The sequence below is a fragment of the Vanacampus margaritifer genome, chromosome 4 (assembly GCF_051991255.1).
Source record: "Vanacampus margaritifer isolate UIUO_Vmar chromosome 4, RoL_Vmar_1.0, whole genome shotgun sequence".
Taxonomy (NCBI): domain Eukaryota; kingdom Metazoa; phylum Chordata; class Actinopteri; order Syngnathiformes; family Syngnathidae; genus Vanacampus; species Vanacampus margaritifer.
The window spans coordinates 20,120,283-20,139,859 of record NC_135435.1 but is presented as its reverse complement, the minus strand read 5'-3'; the positions used below and the strand labels follow the sequence as shown (position 1 = coordinate 20,139,859).

The 19,577-nt window shown below is 40.2% G+C and overlaps 1 protein-coding gene across 2 annotated transcripts in view; it reads right to left on the bottom strand.

Moving 5' to 3' along the window:
- ush2a (Usher syndrome 2A (autosomal recessive, mild)) overlaps window positions 1-19,577 on the bottom strand; it is a 167,481-nt gene that overhangs the window by 78,940 nt on the left and 68,964 nt on the right. For both annotated transcript variants that reach the window (XM_077563122.1, XM_077563121.1), the window contains exons 42-49: window positions 19,239-19,398; window positions 15,501-15,663; window positions 15,272-15,419; window positions 10,695-10,852; window positions 9,644-9,791; window positions 8,081-8,236; window positions 4,730-4,877; window positions 3,494-3,636 (exon numbers count right to left, since the gene is read on the bottom strand). In XM_077563122.1, the coding sequence (XP_077419248.1) occupies window positions 3,494-3,636; window positions 4,730-4,877; window positions 8,081-8,236; window positions 9,644-9,791; window positions 10,695-10,852; window positions 15,272-15,419; window positions 15,501-15,663; window positions 19,239-19,398 (1,224 nt within the window). The remainder of the gene's footprint in view (window positions 1-3,493; window positions 3,637-4,729; window positions 4,878-8,080; window positions 8,237-9,643; window positions 9,792-10,694; window positions 10,853-15,271; window positions 15,420-15,500; window positions 15,664-19,238; window positions 19,399-19,577) is intronic.

The following is a 19,577-nucleotide window of genomic DNA, read 5'->3' as shown; positions in this document are numbered from 1 at the left end:
TTTGGCCTCTGGTGTGTGCACAGCTTTTTGGGTGCATGCGAGTGTAGGTGACGGGTCTTCTGAAGGTGAACGGAGCTGCTAAAAGTCAAAATAGAAGCTGAGCTTAAGCGTTATCGGCATGCTTACGAAGCCGTGTCAAAGCATGACAAGCAATAGTGTGAGAATTTACATTGCATTTCATATCTTTACTTCATAATGTCGACGTTGCTTGAGGAGACGCCAAGACGAGACGGGAAAAGGAGCCAGCGGGAAGGCGCGTGATGCGTTTCCAAGGTCACGAGTGTGATTTGTATCCCTCACATCAAGAGTAGACCTAATGTGCATTATATCCTTTGAAAAACCACAACTGAGCAAGCAACTCAGAGTTGTCAGTCATTCAAATTTCTTTCAATGGAACTTCCAGCAGCTGACATTTGGGAGGGATTTATATAATACCCGCTAACCTTCAGACCAATCTATGGGATATAAAAAAAGAACTAAACATTTGAAAATCATATATGGCATTAGAATCAAATGTGTGTCTTAGCCAGAGCATAAAATCATTTAAACCAGTGTAGAATTAGTAGTCAGATTTATACAGGTGACGGCTAAAGATTCTCAGAGGCTTACAAAATTGAGAGAAAAAAAAACAGACATGTTTTTTGTTCTTCCTTAACACTGCTCAGCTAACTTCATGTTAATGAAAGTTCCTCCAAAATACATTCTGGGGTGATTTGAATAATCTAGATTCATTTATGATTATCATAATTAGGCATGGGCGAGTATTGGTGCAGAAACAAGACTTATTTTAGCATCTGATGCCAGCAGCATCCGATGCCCTTTTGTGGCCGATTTACGATCAGAAACTAGAAATGAGAGGAATAGAAAGTTGGCATTGATTTCATGCGTCCTTGTTTTTTGGGGAAATCTTATGTATCAAAAGTGCTAGTGGTATCGGTACCGGTAACTACTCGACAGTTGAAAACTAGTACTGGTATCTGTCTGAAAAAAGGTGGTATCGAACACACCTAATTATTATATTATTTATAAATACATTTTCTATAATACTTTTTGTTCCACAACAAAATAAAGTGTGATAAGGAATTAGGTCATATTAATGGACAAAACAGTGAGCCTACCATCCATCTATCCATCCACCCATCCATGAAAGATAAAATGTTACTTTATAAATGCAGTCATTAAATAACATGAATTCTTTGTGAAGTGTCAGTACCTCTCACCTCATATGCGATGCTCCTTCTCCTTTTCACTCTAAGCTTTTAAATTCAATTTGGTGAAAATACTCTCACGGGCACATGTACTGTATACACACCCTCAAATACTGCTAGGCTAAGAACATTTTGACAAAACGGTGCTTTTAATCAAAGTCTCTTGAACATGCTATGACACGCACAAATAACACACACGCGCGCGCGCTTCTGACAGACACACACTCCCTTAGATCACTTAGCTGGTGTGAACATGAGAGTAGACAGAGAAAAGGGAGCTGTCCAACACGGCCAGAGTTTATGTTCACAGGAGCCGTCTGTCTGTTCTGCAGCGGCAGGAATTCATAGGGACCAAATTACATTAAAAAGATGGATATAAAAGTTTAATGGAATGATAAAAAGGAAAGGAGGAAACGTGGGTCCCTCAATTTCTGTGTTCCGTCATTAGGCTTCTTCCTTTCTTCCCTCCCCCATTTTTGTCTCTCGTTCCTTGTTCTATACCTTTTCTCGCTTTCCATATTTCCCACTCCAATCTTCTCTTTATTTCTTGTCTTACTCTCTCTATTCTCTCTATCTCCACTTGTAAATAGTTAAAAGGCTAGTCAGTCAAATAGAAGAAGGTGAAATACACTCTGTTGAAATGCAAAGAAGAGCGGCAGAGGAGAAAGGAGATGAAAAGGTGAGGAACGTGGAGAGTAAGTTATATGAACTTAAGCATGGTACGCCATACTGCGCAGTTGAGTATATTATGACAAATGGGTGCAGCAGGGTCACAGCTCACAACTAAGTTTCATCGGACACAGGTAAACAAAATGTAAAAGTACTGTATACCAAAAGTATGTTTGAATGAGTGTTTCGTGTTTCTTCTGCCACAATTAGTCCTAATTATGTTTTCTTTAGAGTGTACAAATACTTTGGCTGAAAAATAATTGCATTTGAAAATGCATGCTCTATAAGGTTTAAGTTTGGAGGTGACAGGTGAAAATATTTGGTGATGTCAATGGGTCACAGGCTCAAAGATTTCCACTCAATATTAAGTCTTCACTCTAATCTATGCTAAGTTTTCCGTTCCAATACTTTTCCTTACGCAAAATATGCTATTTTGTTTCGTCTTGGCACATGTATAACATTAGATCCAGCTGAACTGTGTTCTCATCTCAATCATCTTTCGATGTCAAACCCAATTTTGTTTCCAGTTGGTAGAAAAAATAAAATAATATTATTTCAGTGTTTCTCATCCCTAAAAGGGAGCCACAAAAGTCTGTTGCATCCTCAAGACACTTACTGCAAGCAATGTACAATGACCGAATTGTTAAGATGATAGTGACACAAATAGAGCTCTGTTTTTTAAAGTTTTTGCATGCGTTTTGGATTTAATTCTGCATTCTAAGTGAAGTGAAACAGGGTCATAATTTAATACATTCCAAATGACTGCAGATGTGCACGCGAGCCTGAAAGCAGCAGCGTGTGAAAGTGCATTTGTGTTCACGTGAGCAACAACACTAGGATTTGTACAAACACATTCCTTGTGTTGTGTACATGCACACAGATCAAACGTATCCAAATCTCAGCAGCTTAATGATTATGTATGCCACAATAATGTGCTGCTAATTAATATATAACTTTTCACTGAAGAGGCTGCACCAGTGGCTAATATGATTCTATTACCACAATTAGCCCACAATGACACTGGCTAGGTCACTCACACACTCACTTACCCAAACACTGAAACACAGACATGTACACACACACACGCACGCACACAAAGACACTGTACAGTATGCAGGTCTCGCTCTCTCACACTGTCAGGTTCAGCCTGCTCATACCACGAGTTACTTCCTCATCTTTCGGTTTTCTCTAGTGTTGTAATAAAAAAAAAAATCGCATTTCAAATTCAGCAAGATATTGATGACTTTCTGATAATAGGCAGTTAGGAAAGTTAAGAAAGAATATATTGGAATTGGAATTCTCTCAGAATCATGTAAAATGCTGTCGTCAAGCTGAAACGGCAAACAAATAAATAAAACAAAAATAGTACTAGGGCTGTGTACGAATTGGTAGGGACTCTAATAAAGCTGTGAATTGGCCGTGAAGAATGAATGCCGGATGATAATCCGTGTATTAATACCTTCACCATTATTTCAATGACCCCATCACAGGAATATATGAAAGCGAGTTTGGACACCAGAGGCGACAGGTTAGTTTAGCGCTAGCTAAAACAGGATTAGCACAACACAATGGAATGGATTTAAGACACTTACATATATGGCAAAATGTGTACTTACTGTCCTCTGCTGTGCTGAGAGTTTCCCATAGCCCTGTAGTCTGTCCATGTGTGTGTGACACCACAAGTTGGAATAGATACTTTGTGTACGGAGACAGGCCCGGTACATAGTAGGAGAATGTGTCCATTGCATTTTCCAGGAGCCTGATCGTGAACAGGCACCAAAAAAAATACCATTAATGGCACACATTTCAATTAGGCTGTAAAAAACCTGGATCAAAAATCAACTATAAAAAGATCACAATTACCTTAAGCACCTCAAATCATATATGATTGGAAATAATGCCCGAACATGTAATGGCAGAAATTTGATACTTGACCTCAGCTACCTCTGTTAACCTGTGCTAAGTGTTAGTCTAACAATATCATTTACATATCCAGTGAATTATGTCAAATTATATTTATGATTTTAGCTTACTGTCCTTACCATTGTGGAAAGGCTAACCATAGAGCCTCAAATGAATTAATGCGAAAGCACTCAAATGATAAAACAGAATGGTGATAATCACGTTTTCATTAAAATCCATGGACATTTGTCAGCAGCACTGCACATTCTATCAACAGTTCAGTTGGAAAGTAAGTGAGATATCTCCCATGCATTAATTGCATGGACCATCCTCACACGCTTTTTAATCTCATTCCCATATGGTACCTGGTTGGGTCTCACATATTCGTACATGATGAAGCTAGGAAACTAGGGAAACGTAAGAGACCGTTGTCATAAATGAGGGACCACTGGCCATTTAGCATTAGATGGACAGAAGGGATGAATGAATGAATAAATCAGGGAACAATGAGATCTCTAAAGCAGAAGAAGAGGAGGGCATGCTTGTCTGATATATAATACATGTACCTAGTCATTTATTTATTACCACCGAATGAGAGCCTCCTCTTCTTGGATTAAATTGCAATTTGTTGTCAGGAAGCATGTAATGAATACATATCAGATGCACAGCCCCTCTCTCTTTATTCTATCACATGTTCTGTACCTGTCTATCTCCTTCTGGCCCTTTTTGAAATTCCTTTTTTGGTGTCTTTTTGTCTCAACTGCAACCCTGCAGCCCATTCAGTTCAATTTTCTGAGAGTCTGTCATTTTGATGTGACATATTTTGCTGTGCTCTATAATTTATCCATGCATCTGTACATGCACGTGCTTATTTGTCAATCACTTACAGTTTACTGTACAATACATGCTTTTGTGACAAGTGTGTGCTCATCTTTTTCGCTACACCTTGCCTTATCATAGGTCTCTGGGGAGATGTCCTCATTTGAAGGCCGTAGTGAAGAGGGCCCGGGGCATTGGAGTGGGCTGGTTCGGACCAGGACACATTTAGACTGGTGCTTGTGGCTCCACTGAGTCTCAAGGTGGACAATCCGTCTGGAGCTGTAGTGAGAGAAATGCAGAAAGGAGCAGAAAGACAGGAGGATTGAGGGAGTGAGAGTAGGTTCAAACTGCCCAATCCAAGCGGCCTTTTGCACAACTTTTTTTCCCTGCCTGCGGTCCTACGAGTAAGGTGTCAATATGGAACAGGAAGTTGAAGTCAATGTGCAGAATTGCTTCCAACCTTGAAAGCAATTGTCTAAGATGCTGGCCCAGATGATACCAGACATCTAAACATGTGAAGCCACACCAGTTCTCTGAACGCTCACTAAGGAAAAGGCAATGTCCTGCTTCTGTGTTTGACAGAAACTGATTATGTCGTTTTGGTTAGACGCTGCACTTAGCAGAGCACAGCGCACCGTCGACCAATCCATTCATTGTGTATGCGACACAATGGCGCATCACCTTGACATGGAGGCTGATAGTACATCCAACAGGAGAGATTGTGGCTGAGTTATTTCAGAATAAACGAGGCGGTATTGGCTCACTAGTAGAGTGGTCGTCTCCCAACCCATAGATTGTGGGTTCGATCCATGTCGGCCGTGTCAAAGTGTCCTTGAGCAAGATACTGAATTCCCCAGTTGTTCCTGATGCTGCGGCTTCAGTAGGTGGAACGCTTTGAGTGTCTCAATAGGTGGCTATACACGTGAAAGACCATTTACCATAAACAGCAAGAGATTTGGCAAAGTTTAACACTGAACACAGCAAGGAGGGGAAAATGGAAGACTAATGTGGTGTCTTAGTGGCCTAAGATCTGAGACTCAAGACAGATGAGGTCCCATGGTGTGGTGAAGAACAAAAGAAAAAAAAGAAAAAAACGGTGGCCTGTTCAGCCTCAAGAACACCTCAAAGCAGTCTACATGGCACTGTAGCTCATGGCTGAGCCTAAACTCCCCGAGATTCTACTGAGCCATTAGAAACCGTTGAATCAATACCCTTCTTTTACCTGCTGCTTTTCTCCACCCTTATTGTAAGCCAAGGCAGGGCTTTACATTGAAAAGGTGACAAATATATAAAACCGAGTTGTGGCTTACTTTACATCCAAACCAATGGGCAAAGGCAGCAGGCTACTTCTTGTTGGGTCACTTGCTCAAAAATATAATATAAGCAAGAATGGGAACATGTGGATGATATTTACAGTGCGAGACAAAAGTATGGGAACCCTTTATAATTTCTTAAATTTCTGTATAAAGTGGTTATAATACACATTGATCTTCCCTCTAATTACAAGAGTAATGAGTCTCCACCAAAACAATTAAGTGTTCATATTTTTACAGAGCATAATATGGAAATATTCACGAAAACATGTGAACCCTTGGATTTACTAGATGGCTGACCCTCATTTAGCAGCAATACCCTCAACCAAACATTTCCTACAGTTGCAAAACAGACAAGCATAATGATTAGGATGCATTTTGGACTATTCTTCTTTACTAAACGGTTGCAGCTCATCAAGATTTCTGGGATGTCTGGGATGAATAGCTCTGTTGAGGTCATGTGACAGCATCTCAACCAGGTTGAAATCCTAATTGTTTGTGTGGTACTACTAAATGTTCTTGTGATTTAGAAAAGATCAGACTATGCAGAAATGCAAAAAATGTCAAAGGGTTGACATCCTTTTTCCTCCCACTGTATGGTTACAAGACAAACATCACAGAAAAAGATGAACTGACGGCACAAGCTTCCTCTTCATTTAACAAACTCAGGGGCAACGAAAGAAGCACAACTCTTCAGTAGCGACCCTCTTTTACTACTGAGAGTGACAGAACAGTATTTGTGCCGTGAAATGACATCTTGAGTCAGGGCGAGGACCCCACCCGTAGTGGAAATGGAGGGGACGCAAGGGTAGACGGGATGCAAATATGTTAAGGATGGCACAAAGAGGAGAAAATGAGGGTGCCGGTTGTTTTGACTGTGTAAAATAAGAGACGCTCTTTGGATACCAAGAAGTGACCCTTCAATCAAACACTCTGGTCTGGCACTACTACAACCACACTGATTGCACAAGTCATCTTAGCACAAGGATGGCTATTAGACACACACACACACACACACACACACGCACGCACACGCACGCACACACGCACATACACACACACTCGTGAGCCTTTGTCTCTCTCATGCTGCGTTAGCAGGTACAATATCAGAGGTGTCACTAATCGTTTTAAACTATGCACTTTTATGTTCACTTCTCTGGGCCTGCTCTCCTCCTCCTCTCCTCTTGTGTCTCCTGCTCGGCTAGCTCGCCTCTGTTCTTTCACGGAACAAGGACGCATCAAGACAGTTTGCCTTAAAGACGTCTAAAGAGATGCCAGAGGCGCAGAGGTAGAAAGCCGGTTGGAAAGAGAGGAAACGTCTGCTATTTAAAATTTATACTTTCTCATGTCTTTGTTTTGAACTTGAACACTGGAACTTTCCTGAGTGAGTCTTTTGTTGTTTGAGAAATGGGTGCGGTATATGAGTCTGTATTCAACTCTTTGGTTAACATTAACTAAAGCACTGAGGTGTGTTTAAGCATTGTGTGCCTTGTTAGCTCAGCTTTGACTGATCAGCTTGAACTATATAAGTATGCAGACTCTACAATCTGCCGTACAGTTTAGTCAATTATCTTTTTGTCAGTAAATCAGTATCTTACCTTTTCTGTTCCTCTTGCTAAAAAAGTGGTTGTTAGCATAATACACATGATTCTTATTGCAAGTTAATATTGGGAATTGGGGGATACTGAATTTGATTTAAATAAAAATATATCATGAATAAGCCATTATCATTTTTGAAACACTTTGTCCTCATTAAGGTTACGGGTGGGTTAGTTAGTTAGTTACACTCCGTGCTGCCCTGCAGATATTTGGATAATAGTGTTAAAAGTGATAATAGTTTTAGATGTGATTGAAATGAAGATCTTCAGCTTTAACCTGTTTGACAAAAACATGGTATTGACAACAGCCATCTATTGACTAGATCTATGCAAATTGTATTTACATTTGGGGTTTGAGTCCAATACTCTAATAACATGTTGCACTGAAAATGCTTCGAAAGGTAAATTTCAGACAATCAATCATTTAAAAGGTAGCTTTCCAGTGTATTAATAACATTTCTGACCAATTACTACACTTTTGTACAGATTCCCACAAAATTCTCCCTGTGATCAGGTTCGAGGACAACCAAAGTCAGATAGTTACTGAAGCAGATTTGTGCATTTGTGGTACCTGCTGGAGACGTAGTAACGGTAAGTGCCGGGCTCTCAACACATCCCTGTGTGTTGCAACCTTTGACCCAGAAGCTGTAGTTGGTGTACGGCTGCAGGTCCGTCAACGTCAACCACCTGCTGGCTGCCGTGCCTGCGTCCAGCGACGCATCGCCATCTGACCGACGACAGATAAGAGAAGTGGCATAAATCTGACTGACTACATCGAGTGGCATTATTGTCACGGTGCATTTATTTATTAGTGTCATCAGTGCGATGGCGAAAATGTGATTAATAAAACATACACACGTGGAATGGGGAAATGGAGGCGGGAGAAAGAGTTGAAGAGAGAGGAATACTAACTGGGAATGATCAAAAGAGAGGTTTCCATATTGAGGTTATGCAAGGATAGTCAAAGAAAAGGGATCAGAAAATCCCACAATGCAAGCCTATCCAATATATTTAGATGGACAGACGCACACAAACACATATCAGGCCTGTGTGAACTGATGAAGGCACCGCGTATCAAAGCAACACTGGCTTATGGGGAACTAGAGCGAGACACCATCTCTCTTTCTTGTGCACCTCTTCTATCCCTCCCTCCACTCGTTTTAATCTGTCTGTTCCTGTGTGAGGCGCAGATCAAACACTCTTGACTAGAGTGTGTGTGTGTATTTGTGTGTATGTGCGTGACTTGATGAATCTGTGCAAGTTAAAGGACCACTGTGCAAGTTTGTGTTCAGTCGTTCTATTCTCATTTTGTTCAATTTTCTTCTTCACCCCTTTCTGTCGACTTTTCTTGTTTGTGTTGGCTCTATTTCATTGTTGTGTTGTTTGTCATGTGTTGCCCAGTTCCGACTTGCAATCTTTTCCAATACATCTATAGAAGCGTGAATCTCTCATCCTGTTGTTTTACAGCCACTTGACTTTGTTCTCCACTCAATCTTCATACTTTTGTTTTCAGTTTTTTTGGTGTGTTTTTTGCTTTGGTCTCATGAATCCTCGCCAAGCCACACAGGTGAAATCATTTCTCCAGTTTTTCTCCACCAACACAACAATTTGATTATTCTTCTTATCAGGCACCCTGTTTTTCCCCCTGACTTTCAAAGTTACTGTGTTGGTATACAGTGTCTTTGCAGACATATTGTTGTCTTTTACTTCTCTGCCGAGAACTTATTTTAGAAGCATGAGTGAGTCATGCTCACAGGAAAAGCTGACCATGCTGAAACACTAAGGTTTACAGACTGAGAAATTTACCCAATATTCAAAACCTTACAAGCAACATTTCAAGATCTATGGTCACCATCACACTTTCTCTTTGCCATCACTTATACCCTTATTTGTATGTGGTGGCGTCACAAAAACATTCCTAACATTAAGACTTATTAAATGTTGAAATTAAATGGTGTTTTTTGTGCAAACTTCGAGGCACAATTTTCCTGATTTACGTTTGAGGTTCAACGGTATGAATGTTGACAAAGGTAAATATACAAACATTTATGAATATTACTAGCATATCAATCAGGGTCAGTGTATTGTTAACAATCAATAGTAAAGCCAACAAATTATTAAATATATGAATTACCTTTACTTTTATAGTACAGCGAATATCTCATGTAGCCGTTGGGTCTAGGTGGAGCAGTCCAGCGGGCTCGTAGTGACCGAGAGCTGTGGTTGGTCAATTCTAGCAGTATTGGGCCTTCTGGGGCCATTTCTAATGTGCGTACTTCCACCTGATTAAAAGGGAAAAAAAGGGTTAAAATGAAGATACACGATGTATCCTGATCACCAGTGTGTTTTGTTAGTGAGCAAGATTATGCAAAAACTACCACCAAACTTTCGCCAAAATCTGGTGAAAGGGTACATTTGGGTGAGTATCTGGATATAATGTATGTGCTAGTCCAGGAATCTTCCTCACTTTTGTGTGGCTTGTCATGCCCCAGTTCCCCTTGGTTTCAGTCAATGCATGCATGAATCATAATTAGAAATCTAAAAAGTGAATTAAATGAGTTTGCTTTACTGATTCTTCTTGTTTTTTACAATCCCTCCTTTTCTTTACTTTATTTTTGCTAAACACATGATACTGTCTTGATTTCCTCCCTTTCATTGTGTCCTCTCCCACTTCAACTGCGTCAGCTGTTTTTGGCGCGTTGGACTAAATATGGCGTTCGTATTGGAAAAATGCCCCAAAATACGGCCTGTCGTCAGAGGCATCGTTGAGCAAGGAGTGACATTTCCCGGCAAATGTCACTGTCGTCACGCCGACCCTCGTTATTGAGCGGGGAGAATCGATCACCTTTATGACATCCGGCAGCACGCGCCTGCACACGAATGCACACACGTTTTATAATGCTTGCAGTAAGAATACCTATATTGTTGCTTTACTGTAATTTAGTGGTCAAGGGAATAATCTGCCCACATTATCTGACACCACAGCACGAGGTACAATACTGAGCTGTATAAAATTATACCTCTAAATAGAAAATAATCTGTTTTAATTGACAGTGACACCATCAGAAAGTAGCAATATTGGAAAAATCTGTAGTGTACACTTATAAATAAAATTAAAAAAACAATACACTGACAAGATGAATTATCTCATACATGTGGATTTGAGCCAGTAACATCTCACTCACCATCGGTCCCTTGCCACAGCCACGCGCCGTGCACGCCTGCAGCCTGAGTATGTGTCTGCTCCATGGGGAAAGCTCCTTCACCACAAAGAAACTCTGAGAGGAACTGGCGTTTGATACAAGAACACTGTCCATCCAAAGGCCGTAACTGGTTATGATGCCTGATTAAAAAAAGAAAAGAAAGAATGACTAAATGGTCATTGTAAATGGGGATTGTAGTTGGACAAAAGTATTGGGATACATGTTCATTACGTCTACAGGAAGTGAAAAAAAATTGAGCTGTCCCCATTTTCAGCTATAAGAGCTTTTACACTGGAAGACTAAAAGCATCGGTGGGAATTTGTATCCATTCATCCAAAAGAACATGTGTCAATGATGTTGGACCCATAGAGAGCTGTATGGCTCACAATCGCTGTTGTAGTTCACCCTAAAGGTGTTTGGTAGGCTTCTTCAACAAACATGACTTTGTGCCCTGGGAACAGATATGGACCTTACCCAACGTGTTCTCACGTCGGAAGTATAGAGAATTGTACAACATGACTTAAAATAAATGATTAGGAATCAGGAGAAGACAAAGTTGGGTATCCTAATTCCTAATATGTAATAATTAAAGGTGCATGGTGTCGTTGAAAAAGGTAATATTAAAGCTTTTTCTACATCATGCATGCTCTACCAATGCCCAAATGAAGAAGACGAAGAGCCCTAACTGTTTTACTCTGACTGCACCTATCAACTTTCATATCTTCCCTTTGTAGTAGAGTGTGCGAACCCTGCACACTCCACAGTTTCTTTGGGGAGGACAGGGGCGGAGTTTTTCTTACCTCATGTCAACTGTGGCTGTCGCTTTAAGATCATGCACGTACTCGCACGTGCACCGTGAACGAGCCTGACATAGATGTTGCAGTTACGCTTTTGGCCAGAGGTGGCAGTTGCGAGTAAAAAAGTGACAAATTGCACAAAGATCCTTTAACTGATTAAGATATGTATTGTAATATTAGCGGTCATTCAGTGTGTGTGTGTGTGTGTGTGTGTGTGTGTGTGTGTGCGCGCGCATCCAGGACACTCATCCTACAGGTTTGTTTGCTTTCAGGTGAAACCTAAAATGCCCAACAACCTTCTCTGAGCGTCAAAATTCCAATAGGAGCCATGAATAAACCAATACATAGGCCTATATCTAATAATGTCAATTTGTGTGCAAGACTGTGGCAACCAGTTGATAACTTCCTATTCGGAGTTCCTATTTGAAGCCTTGCAAAAATGTGGACATCATGTTGAAGAGGACTAATAAAACGTCTAGATGAAACAGGGCATTAATTGGTTAATCCATGGATGGAACCTCTAATGTGAATTTTGACATTCCGATGTTTTTTTTTTTTTTTTAACAGAACAGCAAGTTGAGCAAAAGTACTGAAACACAGTTGGACGTGCATTCAAAGTTGAGATAAGGTCAAATTAAGCTCACCTGTAAAGGTTAGAGTGCATTTCAGGATCACCCTGAAATTGAATCTGGAAGCCTAATAGCCCGAACTTTTTGTGAGCGGTGAAACGTTCAATGATTTAGCAGGTCTGTGATTGGCTATAGTGACCAGTCCAGGGTGGGACAGCTGGGATAGGCTCCAGCTCACCCTTGACCCTAATGAGGACTATATTACTATACAATATGGATGGATGGAGTTTCTAGCCATCTCTCTCTAGAATCAGTCAGTAGTAGTCACTGTGAGCAAACTACACAGAAGTCAGTGTTGTGATTTTGGATCGCAGGCCTGTACTGTGAAAAGTGAAACTGGGCCTTCGGTCGTATGATTCAAAGACAAAGAAAAAAAAAAATTACCTGAGCGAGACTGCCATGAAGTGTGTGTGCCCACACAGGTACTCTGCATTATATACACAGACACAAGATACAGTACAAGGCCATGCACGCATACACGACGGCCCAATAATTACATTACATTACCTCCACCTAATAAAAAAGGAAATGGCACCCAAATGTACTTTTCCGTAATAAAAATGCATACTGGGGGGCTCAAAAGATCAGTGGTAAGAACTAAGAGTCTATTCTGCTTTAATCATGTGTGGGTTTTATTATTGCTCAATACAGATACACACACCTATCAGGAAAATGAAGACACAAAAACCCTGTGGACACCAGTTACATCAGGGGAGCTCTTAATGTGGCCAATCACATGCATGTGAGGGTGCATGTGTGTTTGTGTGTGCGGACGCGTGTGTGCGTGAATAAGCCCATATCGGTATAGGCTGTAATAAAGACAGGTTGGGAAATGAAGCAGCGAATGCATAACAGGCTTATTTCCCCTCTTTGTCTGCGTGTTGCCCCGACCTAATCCCCGAGAGGATTATCCCCCACAAATCCCTGCGGAATTGGGGAGAAGGAGGGGAGAGAGAGACAGGACGAGTGAGGGAAAATAATACAAAATCTCACTCCACTGTAACCCATCACCATTGGCATTGTAATTTCTTGACGCCCCCCCCCCCCCCCCCAAAAAAAAGAGCATGAAGAAAAGGACGTTGCGTTCCTATGCCTTTTTTAAGTAAAAAAAAAACAACAACAAAAACTGAAAGCCTATTAACAATGAGGAAATCAGGTAATCATGATTAAGTGTCTCCCTTGTTATACATTTCTGTCATCAGATGAAGAAAGCTTTAAGTAATTTACCCTGGCTAATATGCGCACACATCACAGGGTTTATGGAGCGAAATGCACTCATGTGGCATTAAGCATTAAAACACACACAATTCAAACAGTGGGCACACATTATGGAATTACACATACTTTAACAAGCATGGCAATAACATTTGATAATATGCGGTAGTGTGTATGTTGGAGACTGTGAAATTGGCTGGCAAATCCTCACATGGTTTCCCTCACGCAATTCATGTATTTTTGTTATCACACCGTAGTCAGCTCATCATGAATATGCCAGTATATTGTGTGCAAGTGGTGTTAGCCAAAACTACAGTAGACCTTTGTTAGTAAATCTGGATATCACACATACTGTAAAATGAATTGGGTTAATAAATTCTGAGAGAGCAGACCTGTGCTACACTCCTAATATGGATCAGAAAAAGTGGCCCCTACATAGGGTCGCTATTCAATAAAAAACAAGTACAGTATCTCCAAATAGTAAGCATTTAATTTTTAAATCAGAAAAATCATTCTATTTTGGGATTTATTTTCAAAAACAAACCCACAAGGTATGGAGAATGATACACGTTTCTACTGGAGAACGTCATCTGTAATATCCTAAATTTATCTTCATTACTAACCACTAAGGAAATAATGTCACACATGACAAAGTTTCATCATGTTAACAGTGGTAAACAATTTGTTGTTATATAGACTAAATATGATAAGGATTCTTGACCAAACTGGAATATTTGTGAAAGGTATTCAAACTGTTTATTGCATAATTTTGCTTGAAGATGCTGCTGCCTTTCAATGCAGTCAGCTTGGGTTCAAGTCCCGGTCAGTGCCCTAATACCATGGCACTGTCGGTCCCAAACCCGGATTTAAAAAAAAAACAAAAAAAACATGGGTAGGTTGGCCTCAGGAAGGGCACTGACTGGGCACTGACTGGGCACATCTGTCATAAAAACTATGCCAAACAAAGCATGAGAGTGACTAGTAGAGGCGACCCCTGATGGGAAAAACTGAAAATTGCGACAACAGCATTGCATAATCGTGCATACTGACACACGAATGGCAAACAAATATTGGAGGTTGTTAAAAAAAAAAAGATCATAATTCACAATATTGTGCTTAGTCCTGGGTATTTTGTGTTGGATAAAATGATATGGATATTTGAGGATTTTGCATTCCAAATGTGTTTTTACTCAACTAAATGTTGGTTACATTTAAAATAAATACTAAATAAGTTTTAATCTAATTGAAATCAAAATTCAGAACACTACACAGACGATGTATAATCGAAACTAGGATCCTCATGAAGGCCCCCAATTCTCATTCAGAGTACATGAACCAGGTCTGTGGCAAACAAACTTAAATTGGCTGCAGGTAGATTTGATGCCATTAAAAAGTAACAGACAGAGGGAGAGGGGAGAAAAGGAGATGCTGTAAAGGGGAAGCGCTTCCAGCCTGCAGTTCTCTTCTCAGTCAAAAGGGAGCACTTTTCCTCCACTTAAAGGAGCAAAGGGAGGCAGTGCGCGCTCCTCTCGCTCTGAGTGTGTGTCAGTTTCCTGCATGACACTATGTCTCTTTTCACAATCCTCTCGGTTTCTCTCTCTCTCTCTCTCTCTCTCTCTCTCTCTCTTTTTACCTCAACCCTGATGTACATTCATATGACTCTCATTTAACACGAGGGCATTGTTTTAGCCCCATGCGTGGTCTAACTGAACATAGAGACACTCTGTTTTGAATGTGTGTTTTACTGGATGATGATTGTATGCATAATTGTACTTCATTATCCTTTCAGTATATTATTTTCCCTTAAAAATAAAATACTGTATGTCCCTTGCAAAAAAAAAAAAAAAGCAAAATGCATATTCATATTTGGAGCTAACTGTATTTGCATATATGGCAAAAAGGCCATGTATATCCTCACCATTTGGAGTATCAGGAGCTGTCCAGCTGACGTTCAGAGCATAGGGAGACAAAGGGGCGACCAGTGGTGCTGGGACATTCTCTGGGGTGCTTTCCTCAGTTACTGCCTGAGCAGCGGGGCTTCGGGTGCAGCCACCGCCTGTGCAAGCCTGAAGTGCACACACAAACTCATTTAAGAATTCAGGAGGCGGTGTGAAAGGAAGGATACAAAACAAATTGAAAAGACTCACGGCCACTGTGACGGCATAGGCCGTGCCAGGAGTGAGGTTGCGGAGCGTGTGGTCTTCAACAAGTTTGGAACTGTTGTGGACTTGGGTGGGCTCTGCCCCATCTTGTGAGACGAAGATGGAGTAAAACTCCAGAACACCGTTGAGCTGAGAGGGGCGAGACCACCTGGTGATGGAAAGAAGAACCAACATACATCTTTGTAACGACTGTACAACTGCGTTTTTTATTAAGTTTGCCTTTTCACTGTGCTTCATACTGTATAATTAGACTATGGAATAACACAGAGTGTTGGTTTGCAGCATAATAATTCATGTGTATGAAATTATGAGCATGATATTAAAACAGCAATGTTATTCATACCACATTACCATCAAAAGCTGTTGGATTAATGTGCTTCATCTTTGACTCCTCCACATAAAAATAATTCCCTAGATAGATATTGTTGTAACTTATGTTGTCTTTTGAGAACAAAAAGACGGACTCTGAGAAATATCATAATCGAAATCCAAACAAATCTAATTCCATTTCCAAAATGTTCATTTGGGTAAGGTAGTTTTTGCATCTGTTTGTTTTACATCTTTATAATCTGTAAACTGGACTTCAGTAGAAATTGTACTGAAAATGATTCATTTTTACTTTACGCCGATTTTGAACTTGGTGATAAATGCCAACTGCTGCGAGGAGAACACAGCAAGTAAATAATCCATCAAGGTATAATATAAATAGATCTGAAATTCATGTAAACCCCCCAAGAAGGCCAACTCCCTTTAGGGTGATAGCAAAGGGGCGGCAATTTTAAAATGTGATAAATTCCTTTCTTGGTTTCTTCTTTTAAACGCCGGTTGTGGGATGACTGATGAGCGTGTGTTAGCACACAATTAGCCGCTGTGACTAATCTATCACATTCTTTATAAGATTTATACTCTGTCGATTGGCACTGTGATGTAGGACCACTTTTGAAAAGCTCAATCAAAGGCAAGTTGGAACAATTCTGGAGTATAAATTGATTGTACAAACGGTTTTGGAAAACTGACGGTTTTAAAGAGCTGGGACATGATTACACCTAAAGAAAGTGAACATAATGTGTTGGTCTTCATTATGTGAGATCTATACAGTAGATTTGATTTTAAACCCAGGGTTAATGGGAGTCAATTCACACTTTACAAAATGTAGTGCCTCTGATTAACCCCAAATATATTTCAGATGTAGTAGGCTTATCAGACTTTTTTTTTTTTGCATCCTAACAGAAGCCTGAAGATTTTGTGCTAACAATGACTGGTAGTATTTGGCATTTCAAACAGTACATAATTCTCTGCTTGCTGTCCCAGATCCAGCTGAAGCAAAACAGTCTCAAGGCATGATACTACTACCACCATGCTTTAGTAAACGTTTTGGTGAAGAGCAGTCTTGTATTTGCTCCAAACATACCTTTAGGAACCGAGGCCAAGAAGTTGAGTCCTGGTTTCACCAGACCAGAACACATTTTCCCACATCTGATTGAGAGATTTTATTCATGTCTGATTTACCCAAGATTGAACTTCTCACAATTCCTAAAAGTACATTTGGTGCAAATACAAGACTGCACACTATGGCTATAGTCAAGCACGGTAGTGGAAGAGTTGTGTTTCAGTTCTGATTTTCTTCAAAATGAACTAGAGCTTTCAAGAAGGTTGGGAATCATGAACAGTTCAAAATGACAGTCAGTTTTAGCATAACAACAACAAAAGGTCAGGGAAAGCCTACTAGAGCATCTGAAATTTAATTGGTGTTAACTCATTCCACGCCCAAAACATATAAATATGTTTTTTAATACTTTGTCCTTCACTCCCAAAAACATATTTATGTTTTTTATGTTGTTGTTTTTTATGCTAGAGCATACAGAATGCTTTGATACAGCTTCTGACATGAAGAGGTTGCTTAAAGCAATGGTAGCTATTACAAAAACCGCTAGCAGGTTCAAAGCAAAGTATAACAGATCAACCGGGGCCATGTTGTAACGCACTCTTTCCCCCAGCGTTTTCAACAGGTTTGTGAATAATGATGAAACTTAGCTATATTCTAATGCCAATTGCTGCAAAACGGAAACAGATAGAAATATACTTTGTTCTTGATGAAAGAAGAAACTCTAATCTTTTTTTTTTTTGGTAGGTTCCATATTTTATAGCAATAGAACACAATTATCTGTGGACCTTGCAAAATCAGACAAAATCCAATAAAACAGCCAGCAGCGAAGGCTTTTCTTCAGTGAAAATGGCTGGGAGTGAAGGAGTTAATTGATGACTCCCATTTACTGGACTGGTTAATTCTGAACATAGCATCCCCGTTAAAGAAAGTTGTGCATACTTGTGCATCCAAATTATTTCTGTAATTTCTTTTTACTTCCCCTCTGAAAAAATATATTTTTCCAATTGAGCTACACAGGCCCCACTCATGTTGGGATAAGTTTTGCAATCATTTATCATGGTCTCACTTTTATAATATCACAGAATACTGGCTTTGAAACAGGGGTGTGTAGACTTTTTTTCTGCATTACAGATTCATTTCTTCTGGGAAGATGTACAACAAGACTGGTGAGTGTGTATGTGAGAATGTTTGTCCATTCATTCAAAAAAAGCATACACATACAGCTAGAATACTCAAAAAGCTTCATGTTTAGGAAAGCTAGCATTTCTCTGTGCAAATAACATTCTGCACGCGGGTATAAATGCATTTGTGTCAAGCATTGTGAGCTGAGGGCAGAGGATAAATCCGCTGATATTGCTTCATCCTCATCCCGGAGTCTCCCCCTCAACCTTTCTCACAGTCTCTCACCCTCACTTCCTTACATTGCTTGCATTTGCATCCTCTTTTTTCCTCCTCGTCAAACTCTCAATTAATCACTTACACCTTTCCCGCTCTTCATTTTTCTCATAGATGTTGTACATTTCTGTCTTCCTCAGCCTTTCTCACAGACACAATAGGGAAATATTGACCACATGTGATCTTTCAACCCCCTGCCTGTTGCCAATGTGCTAACAAGGCAATACACACTCCTTCCCACAGCAGGTGAATTTATAGCTGAAAACGGTATAGTATTTTACTCTGTCGGTCAAATGGCAGTACTGCTTTTTTTTGTGTTAAAACTGAATCATATTAAAAACAAAATTACAGCAAAAGTCCGAGATGACTATCAAAAAAGTCTGCACTATAAGTGCGGCCAGTTTCTACAGTCATACAAACTTAATTAACTATTATGTTTAAGCAATATTTAACATTGTTAAATCCCATACATACTCTAATACTTGATGGAGACAAGTCATTTTAAATGAACAGGATTGGTTTCTAAATATTTTTAAAACAATTCAGCTCGTAAGAAATACTAAAGAAGAAATATGCAACTACTGCATTCGTGCTTCCTTTTGTAAGTCTTTTTCATTTATTTCTGTGACAACAGCTTGTCGTGGACGCACCACACTCGTAAACACGAACACAATGTCCAGCGACATTTTCAAATGACCAGGACGGTAAAAGGTGTAAGAGATTTATCTTCCTCCCTCTAGAGAGGAAAGGTCAAGTGCAGTGTGTCAAGTGAATATTCTGCATGGTAAACACAACTTCAGAAGGTCACCAGAGCACTGCTGCCCTTTCGCTCCTTCTACAGTATATGCTACTGATGCACATCTATGAGATGCCTTTATTGCTGTTCCATTTTTTTCATGAAGTGGAATTTTGAGAATGTGTCAACAACAGTGAGCGCTTACTCCACCAGAATGGTCCGTGAGTCGAGCAAGGTCAGAGTTGGAGCTCGTAGCGGCCCAGGAGGAAGCTGGGAGGTCAACATTGTGACCTTTGAACTGTTGGTGCATCCCGCAGCAGTGCATGCAGACAGCAGCAGGACGTGAGCCGTATAGACGCCAAGCCCTGAAATGCACAGCGAAGCAGCATGAAACAGACAGAGGATGAATGATGGCAGTTTCAGGAAACAAATCCAAGCATGACAAGAAAGCTACACTCAGTAGCCACAACATTAGGTACACCTGCTGCAATAAGACAAAAGCTGCATTCAAAAGTCTGCCTTTACAATGACAATAATGCTGATA